This window comes from Octopus bimaculoides, chromosome 7, assembly GCF_001194135.2.
Source record: "Octopus bimaculoides isolate UCB-OBI-ISO-001 chromosome 7, ASM119413v2, whole genome shotgun sequence".
In the NCBI taxonomy this organism is placed as follows: Eukaryota; Metazoa; Mollusca; class Cephalopoda; order Octopoda; family Octopodidae; genus Octopus; species Octopus bimaculoides.
The window spans coordinates 38,786,646-38,796,638 of record NC_068987.1 but is presented as its reverse complement, the minus strand read 5'-3'; the positions used below and the strand labels follow the sequence as shown (position 1 = coordinate 38,796,638).

General features: G+C 36.9%; 1 protein-coding gene and 1 pseudogene across 1 annotated transcript in view; one reads left to right on the top strand and one right to left on the bottom strand.

The window, feature by feature from the left end:
• LOC106876157 (uncharacterized) overlaps window positions 1-9,993 on the top strand; it is a 183,111-nt gene that overhangs the window by 65,360 nt on the left and 107,758 nt on the right. Inside the window, exons 46-48 of the mRNA XM_052969507.1 lie at window positions 5,425-5,604; window positions 5,935-6,108; window positions 7,826-7,999. Coding sequence (XP_052825467.1) covers window positions 5,425-5,604; window positions 5,935-6,108; window positions 7,826-7,999 — 528 coding nt within the window. The remainder of the gene's footprint in view (window positions 1-5,424; window positions 5,605-5,934; window positions 6,109-7,825; window positions 8,000-9,993) is intronic.
• Window positions 1,195-1,313, bottom strand: LOC128248442 (5S ribosomal RNA; annotated as a pseudogene).

The following is a 9,993-nucleotide window of genomic DNA, read 5'->3' as shown; positions in this document are numbered from 1 at the left end:
TGGCGGTAGGTTTCCTGGTTTCATAAAGACACTTCTTCTTTGGGTTTTGTTAGAATTACAATTTTATTGAAGTTCATATAACAGATAATGTCATATTCAAATCAAAATTTGTTTTGGTTTTGTGTTTTCTTATTACTAATCAATATTCTTATACAGGATGTGTATTAAGGACGTAGAAGTAGCCGTGTGTAAAAAAAAAAAAAAAAGAATGCGAAAAGATAAAAGTCCTTGCCGATATTAGATATGACCGGTTTCCCTGGTGCATATATTTCCGGTGTAGGGGACGCCGGTCCGTCGCAGGATAATTCCTTTTTGCCAGTTGAGTGGACTGGAAATGAAGTCTTTTGCTCAAGAACACAACTCGTCGCCCGGTCTTACCCGTGTGTATGGGAATAAATACATTATATGTAATATTTATATGTATATGAATGTGTACATGTATGTTTGCATGTGTATGCGTGCATTTATGTATGTGTGCATGTATTTATGTTTGTGGTTGTATGTGTATATACACATATATGTATATATACATACTTATATATATACACATTGTGCATAGTATATCATAAAATATGCATTAACTTTGACTATTGATAAGCGGACATACACACTTACATGTATAGATGTGAAAGTGTAGGCATGGAAGTTTATATCTAGAGGTGTATTTTTGTATATATCCACGCAAGTACGAATATCTGTAACTGGCATATACATATATGTTTTACAGGTGTTTGTAGAGTTAGAATACAAACATTATCACTCATGTAATACTCTCTTTACTCTGTTACTTGTTTCAGTCATTTGACTGCGGCCATGCAGGAGCACCGCCTTTAGTCGAGCAAATCAACCCCGGGACTTATTGTTTGTAAGCTTAGTACTTATTCTATCGGTGTCTTTTGCCGAACTGCTAAGTTACAGGGACATAAACACACCAGCATCGGTTGTCAAGCAATGCTAGCGGGACAAACACAGACACACAAACATACACACACACATATATATATACATATATATGACGGGCTTCTTTCAGTTCCCGTCTACCAAATCCACTCACAATGCTTTGGTCGGCCCGAGGCTATAGAAGAAGACACTTGCCCAAGATTCCACGCAGTGGGACTGAACCTGGAACCATGTGGTTGGTAAGCAAGCTACTTACCCCACAGCTACTCCTGCGCCTATAGTAAATATGTGTGACGCTAACAGCACCTAGGTTTCCCAAGCGGTCACCCATCTAAGTATTCACTTGGATCGACGTTGCTTAACTTCGGTGATCGGACGAGAACCGGTGCTCTCAACGTGATATGGCCGTAATCAATACATAATTAATATATAAAATATATAATTAATTACTTTGAATGGGTTGAGGTAGCAATTTCACGAGGAAATGATTTTATTTCTATTTCCTGAATGAGCGGTTTATTTATCTCATTAAATTATGCATATTTCATATATCAATTATGTAATGATGATACGGAAGGTGATATTTGTATTTTAACTTTGGAAAGAGCTGAAGAACTTAATGTTGAAATTTTGAAATTCGGTGACATTTTTGCTATTTAAATATTTTGCTCAAAAATCATCGGACACAAACTTAGGCTAAACCCTCTCTCTTGTATATAATAAAGGAACCCTATGTATAAACACAAATCCCAGTAATGTATAAAATACCCCACATTGAGATAAAAATACGAAAAGAACTAGTTATAACTTAGTATATCAAAATTCTACCTATTCTAAAAACAGGAAAACCGGTAAAATAAACATTGCTACTACAAACCTCAAAATTAAGAAAACTAACACGGTATCTTTCTATGTTGAAAGATTTCATATTTCCATTAGCACCCCCCACCACACACACACCAAAAGAAAACAACAAAAAAGCAATCATAAAAATAATGTTTAATTCCAACACTAGAAGGAAACGTTGTAGTGGTATTAAAAATATAAACATTTTGAAGGAAAATAACAAATTGACACTACAAAGAATACAAGTTTACAGGAACCTTGAGAACACTTAGCGAATAAGCCCGTCAGTAAGTGTCGAATATCCACACATTGAAAGTCAGTGTATCTTAGGTAATGTAATATATAAATGCAATGTCATAGCACAAAGTGACAATTGATATTACGTAGGCGCCGTGTCTAAGCATGATATGCATAAGCACATTTAAAAACAGAATATTTGCAAGGCACCCGCAAAAGCGGAATATATACATTATCAAAATGTGGTTTTCAATCATCTTATATTTCATGATTCAGTCACAAACTAATTTCTATTCACTGCAACACAGTCATCTTACACTGCGAGATAGCTTCTACGTTATAAGATTAATCCAGCATAAATCAAATTACGCTCATTCCAGTATTCTTGCATATTTGTTGGCTATTGTTGAAGATGATAAACTGAGGAACTTGACGTGGTTAAGTCAACATAGTACCTGATTTCTTCATAAATTTTAACGCTGTTTTTGAGTGCTTAGTATTAAACGAGCGGTGCTATTAGATGAAAAAATGATATATAGGAAAATTTGATATAACAGAAAAATAACATAAATTGGGGATCAAATTCGTTAATATCCTTCATTGATTAACAAAAACTGCTCGGAGGGCGGTTTCACTGTAATGATAATAATGCAGATACATATTCATCACAACACCATTAACGATTGTATGAATAAACATAATACTACTATTAATAGTAGTATTAATGATAATAATATTAACAATATAGGCGCATGCGTGGTTTGTTTCTTGACTATAACATGGTTCCAGGTTTAATCCCACTGCGTGGCACTTTGGCCATGTCTCATCTGCTATCACCCCGGACGGACCAAAGTCTCGACTGGATTTGGTTGATGGAAACTGGAAAAAACCTGCGTGTGTGTGTGTGTGAGTGTGTGTGCGTGTGTGCGCGCATGCGTCTTTGTGCTTGGGTTTGTCCCACTACCACTTGACCATCGCTGTTAACTTGTTTGCGACCCCGTCACTTAGCAGCTCGGTAAAAGATTCTGGCACAATATGCGTTTCAAAAAATTACTACTGGGATTGATTCGTTCGACTAGAAACCTTCAAAGCGGCAATCCAATGGTTTCAAATTTTGGGACAAGGCCAGCAATTCCGGGAGCAAGGGATAGTCAATTATATGAACTCCAGTGTTCAACTGGTGCTTATTTTATCGACCTTAAAAGGATGAAAGGCAAAGTCGACCTTGGCGGAATTTGAACTCAGAACGTAGACAGACGAAATACTGCTAAGCATTTCACCCGGCGTGTTAACGTTTCTGTCAGCTCGCCGCCTTAATAATAATATTAATAATAATAATGATGACGATGATGAAAACTGAAGACAGAAAGAGTAAGAACTTCACAAATAAAATCATTAAAAATGGTATATTCGGGTGAGATATAAAGCCAAGCTCTTAAGAGGCCGAGATCAAATTACATTGCAGTTGGGTTCACTTTAACAGTTTATACTTTTGATGAAAATTTTAGTTACAGAAGTGATTAGTACTAGATTAGATTAGTTGGAATTTCTTTTTCTATGTCTATGCCATTATTTGATGAGTGAGGAATCGCGTAGTTTTAAATCTGATCATAAAACCCTCTTTTCTGTAGAGTTTCATTGTAATACGTAGTTTTTTTCGTTGGAAAGAATCTTAAAGAAATATTTTGAGCAAAGTTGTTTGTGATATTCCTCGCATTTATTCATCTAACATAGTTATTCGATAAATATTTGAAACGGAATGTATTTAGCTTCATGTAAATTATAAAGTAACATCTGAGAAACTTTTTTTTAAATGCCGCTAAGCAGTTATAAGAAGACATAAATTTCTGAAAGGGATCTAATGTTTTCTAAGCAATCAGTAAATTCTAGATTGAGATTTTTAGTAGAAGGAAATCATCATCTCCATATATCCATATAATCTCCCGTGAACGTTATAAAACTTTACAGTTAGGGCTTTTACCACACACACACACACACACACACATACACACACACACACACACACACACACACACACACACACACACACACACACACACACACACACACACACACACACACACACGCACAACACACACACACACACATATATATGAGTTCATGAAATTGCTTATGATGACCAAATCTTTCAATCCTGCACTAGCAACGAAAGGTTCAGTTCTTTCACTTTTCAAATGCCAATAAGTAAAAACGTAGTCACTTGCTAGTTTCCAGTGTTGTTGGTATCTCCAGAGTTTTGATATGTGTATTTTAGTTTATGGCTGCCGTGGATAAGTGTAATAATCGAAAGTTCAAAGAAATACATCCATTATTGTAGTTCTGGGACAGTATTGTAGATGTTGTTGAATTGGAAATAGACGTTGGACCAAATATTTTAACTCCTCAAGAGCATTACTTCAGAGTAAAAAACCATTAAAGTAACAACACTTCTATTGAATAGTCTGCAACGTATATTGGATTCAGTTCTACTTTAAGTAAAAGAACTACCCACATTTATACACAAGAAAACACACAAAAACATGCATGCATAAATATAAATCGTAGAAATCTATTGATTTTGCGTGAAACTGGATGTGGAAAGAAAATATATTCATTTAAATAGCACGATATTCTCTATGTATATTTTGTTATAGAAATTAGCGAAAGTTATGATATTATTTGTTCTATCAAACAGTTCTCTAATCAATCTCCTTATTTCATCCCTGTTGCTTTGCCTCATCTAAATTTCGTTAATTCTCGATGTGAAAATCTGATCAACAAATTATTGCTGATCTATAATGTTGGTGAAGATACAAAATTTTTATTTCACATTTAGATGTCTGATTTATATGTCTAACCACTGGAGTAAAACTGAAAGCGCACAGTGCAATAATAATTTATTTGATGTTTAAAACTGTGATTGCAAAAATTACTTATCAATATCCTTGTCAATTAAGTAGTTACGGATTAAATACGAAAATTGTTATGAAATTTCCTGCTCAATTAAAAATAAAGACATAAATTCAAGAATATATCAAATGGATTTGTCTGAATTAGAGATTCACTTAAAAACTAAAGAAAGTTGATTCAGTTAAATTTAATAGAAAAAGATGCTTTGGCTAATGATATTGGCTTGGGCACCACTTTACGTTAATCTCATTACATCTATGACTTTCAGTTCCGAAAGAATTGATTCGCTTTCTAAAGTATCGCTATGGAATATTACTGCCACAAGCTGTCATTAGTGTAATCTATTTGTATAATATTTGCGCGCGCGCGCGTGTATGTGTGTGTATGTGTGTGTGTGTGCGTGCGTGCGTGCGCGTGTTTATATGCATGTATATATGTACACACACGTTCGTACATATAAGTCTTTATATGTGTGAAATGATTATGCAAATGTAAACAAATATCTAAACAGACATTTATTATGGTTGTTAGGACCAAGTCTTCCCACTCCTGACGCATTACGTGAAGAACTCAAGAAAGCGACAAGACAAAAAGATAAGCGAGCTTTGGAAAATATTATTGATGTTTGCGAGACTACCGGATACCCTGAACTTGGGCCAGACCTTTGCAGAGCTAGAAATACATTGCAACAGATTGGAGGTGGTCGAGGAGGTTAGATATATTTCTGTCTCATTTTTTCGGCAACATAGCGAAAGTAATTTTCACGAAATTCTTTTATATTCTACATTGAAAAGATATGTGCATGTGTTGTTGATAAAAATATATTTGATATAACATATGCATGGATTGTGAAATCAAATTTGTCGATAAAAACAATTTGCTTTTAATATTTGTTATCCTAAAAAGAGAAGTTAAGATGTTGATAATGTAGATTTTTCATGCACTTCATCCAATCGTGATGTCACTTCTGTTTATCCAATCTGAATCAATAGACTATTTAGAGCTATTTTCTTCAGTTTTGTATGTACTTTCTATTCTTAGGATCACTGTCTCCAGACATAATAAAACGAAAATTAAAAGATGCCATGAATGAAAAAGATAAACGAAATCTAGATCGAATTATTAATGAATGTACTGCAGCAGGTTTGCCAGAGCTAGAAAATGATTTACAAAAAGCCAGAAGATTGTCAAACATCCTTGGAGGTGGTACTGGAGGTTAGAATGACTATTTCTCAACCTAAGTGCATGAATAAATTTCCTTAGACATCTGTCGGTTTGCAAATTCCCAATCGCATGTTTCGCATGTCTGCAAATAACTTTCCTACGTGAATACAAAATTGAAATGATATACTTCAAATTGTTTTATAGCATCATATGTTAAGACAGTAATAGGAAACAAAACGGAATGAATATTGTTGACATTTCTTATAACTTTTTTACCACTATAAATTTTTGTGTCTTCCTATTATTTACTCCAAACGCACCCACAAACACGCTTATGTACACATGCACACGCATGCCCACAAACACACACGCACATGTACACATTAACCAGCGTAAACTATAATACAGTATACAAATATCAACATTGTACGCGCATTCACACATACGCACATACCATAATGTGTGGTGTAAAACATTAGAACTTTGTATTTTGATCTTGTGCACATGAACTCTAATCCACCCTTTGATAATCTGAGTTTAGTTTTTCCACCAACTGGCATTTATGTTGGGAAGCATGGACTCTGAATAAATCTGAAGAAAATATAATCAATGCGTTTGTGGGTGTGTAGGAGAATGTTACAAGTCTCTTACAAGGATCATTAGATAAATGAAGTAGGGAAAAGACAACTCCTGAACATTGTGGAAAAACCAGAGGCTCATCTATTATGGCCATATTTGAAGAAGCAGAGGTCTGGAAAGCATTATCATGGAAGGAAGAGTAGAGGGTAATAGATCAAGAGGCAAGTAAAGAACAGTAGTTGTTGGACAAGAGTGGCAAGGCAGCTAGAGAACTTGTCGTGTCATCAATGCGCTGCAGGCGCACGATACATGATGATGATGATGATGATATATAATTGTGTGTGTGTGAGTGTAATGTGATCACGTGATCGACCAGGCTATTGGATGCTGTTATACGTCGCTGGTCACAACGCACTTTACATCGTTTTTGCTTTCGAATGGTATCACTCCGTTGTATGTATATAACGTAACATAAGTGGAAAGTAAAACTGTAGAGGTAGTGGAGAGAGAATCATTTTACAGGTTCAAGTTAACAGTTGAGAGATAAAAGACAGCAGACGCTGGAGGTCCGGTGAGTAGTTGCAATAAGGTTAAAGGCAGAGAACCTTGTAGCTAACTACTTCAATACAATAGGTCATTCCATAATACCTCTTAGTCTATGGCTTCTTTGAACATCATTGGTCTCCACACTCAAGAAATCAAGGAGTAACTTTTCATAATCAAATTTCTAATCATGCCACCAACGGTTTATATGAATGTTTTCCTTTCTACTCGATCACTTCCACTTAATTCAGGAATTCCATTTTTATTCTTCAGTGTCCACCTCACCATATTTTTTCTAACCACCTCACCCTAATCAGCTTCTCATCCTCTTGTCTTTTCTCTTTCCCTTCCCGCCTATTACCTATTTTCTCTCCCTTGCAACATTCTGTCTACGTTTGTACACTTATAATGTTTTGTATTCGCTATCAACTGCAACCAGTCGTTCAAACACAGATGTAAATCTTTCCAATTTTTCCGTCTTTTCCTATCTCTCATTTTAATCCTGATGGACTATAAAAAATATACCTGCTTTTATCTCTGATTAACTTATATATATGTATAATACAACACACACACACACACACACACACACACACACACAGATTTCTTTGTATGTACATGAATATATATAATTTCAAATTTAAAGATGTTAAGTCTCCGAACGAACTACATGATCAGCTGAATATGGCGATTAGGAAGAAAGATGTCGATACATTGAATAAAGCAATAATGGAATGTGAAGCCGCTGGCTATCCAGAGCTTGATGCTGACATCCGCAAAGCCAGAGTTGCACTGAAAAACCTTGGTGGTAGTCGAGGAGGTAAGCAGTCAAAGTGCAGATTTTTTTCAGTTCATCGCATGATATAATATGGATATTTTTTCCGCATGATATTTTAACAATGTGTCTAACTATATATAAGATTTCTCAAAAGTAAATTTCATCACGCTTGTGATTGTTACAAAGAATTTTTTTAATCATAGTTTATCATACTATTTTCAGTGCTCTCATTATTCATACAACGGTTCACAAAAGTTTGAAGAGTGAAATTATTTCTGGAATTTACGACTAACGTGGTCATTATTGATGTCTTTTCTGAACGATATTCCAAGGAAGTTTTAGAAATGTCTTATAGATGAATGAAAATATTACATCATAACAAAAACACGCTTTCATCAGATCATCGTCATCATCATCAACATCGTTTAACGTCCTCTTTCCATGATGGCATAGGTTGGATGGTTTGACTGAGGACCGTTGAGCCAGGAGGCTGCACCAGGCTCCAATCTGATCTGGCAGAGTTTCTACAGCTGGATGCCCTTTCTAACGCCAACCACTCCGAGAGTGTAGTGGGTGCTTTTACGTGTCACCGGCACGAGGGCTAATCAGGCAGTACTGATAACGACCACGCCCAAATGGTGTTTTTTACGTGCCACCTGCACAGGAGCCAGTCCAGCGGCACTGGCAACGACCTCGCTCAAATGTTGCTTTTCGCATGCCACCGGCACAAGTGCCATTAAGGCGACGCTGGTAACGATCACGCTCGAATGGTGCTTTTTACGTGCCACCGACACGGACGCCAGTCAGCAGCCCTGACAACGATCGCGCTCGGATGGTGTTCTTAGCGCTCCACTAGCACGGATGCCAGGCATGCGGTGTTATCGAATTTGATTTCGATTTCACTTGCCTCAACAGGTCTTAACAAGCAGAGTTTAGTGTGCAATGAAGGAAAGGTACGCATAAGTGGGCTGGTCAAACCACTGGCATGGGACACGGGTTATGGTCTCACTTGCCGGGTCTACTCAAGCACAGCATATTTCCAAAGGTCTCGGTCACTAGTCATTGCCTCGGTGAGGCCTAACGTTCGAAGGTCGTGCTTCACCACTCCATCCCAAGTCTTCCTGGATCTACCCCTTCCACAGGTTCCCTCAACCGCTAGGGCGTAACACTTTTTCATACAGTTATCCTCATCCATTCTCACCACATGACCATACCAACGCAATCGTCTCTCTTGCACACCACATCTGATGCTTCTTAGGTTCAACTTTTCTCTCAAGGAACTTACACTCTATCGAGTACGCACACTGACATTACACATCCAGCGGAGCATACTGGCTTCATTCCTTACAAGCTTAGGTATGTCCTCAGCCGTCACAGCCCATGTTTCACTGCCATGCAGCATGGCTGTTCTTACACATGCGTCATACAGTCTGCCTTTTACTCTGAGCGAGAGGCTCTTTGTCTCCAGCAGAGGTAGGAGCTCTCTGAACTTTGCCCAGGCTATTCTAAATTCTAGCAGCTACACTTTCAGAGCACCCCCCCCCGCTACTGACTTGGTCACCTAGGTAATGGAATCTATCAACTACTTCTAGTTTTTCTCCCTGGAATGTGGCAGAAGTTGTTCTCTGCACATTATCAGTGTTTATTGTTCCTGAGCATCTGCCACGTGCAAATCTATCTTCCCAGTTAGCCTTCCTTTGATATTGCTGCACCTCTTATGTGTCCATAGCTTACACTGGGTACATCTTATAGAGTTTCTACCTACGAATTTTATATACAGATCGAGCAGGGCCGTCTACCTGCCTTCCTATTTATTAGGACTTTGGATTTAGCTAGGTTGACTCTAAGGCCCTTCGATTCTAATCCTTGCTTCCACACAAGTGTGTATGTATATTATATATATAAACACGTATATATGTGTGTGTTATATACATACCTATACACACACACACACACACACACATATATATATATATGTGTGTATATATATATATATGTACATGTATATCTATATATATATGAATATATATATATAT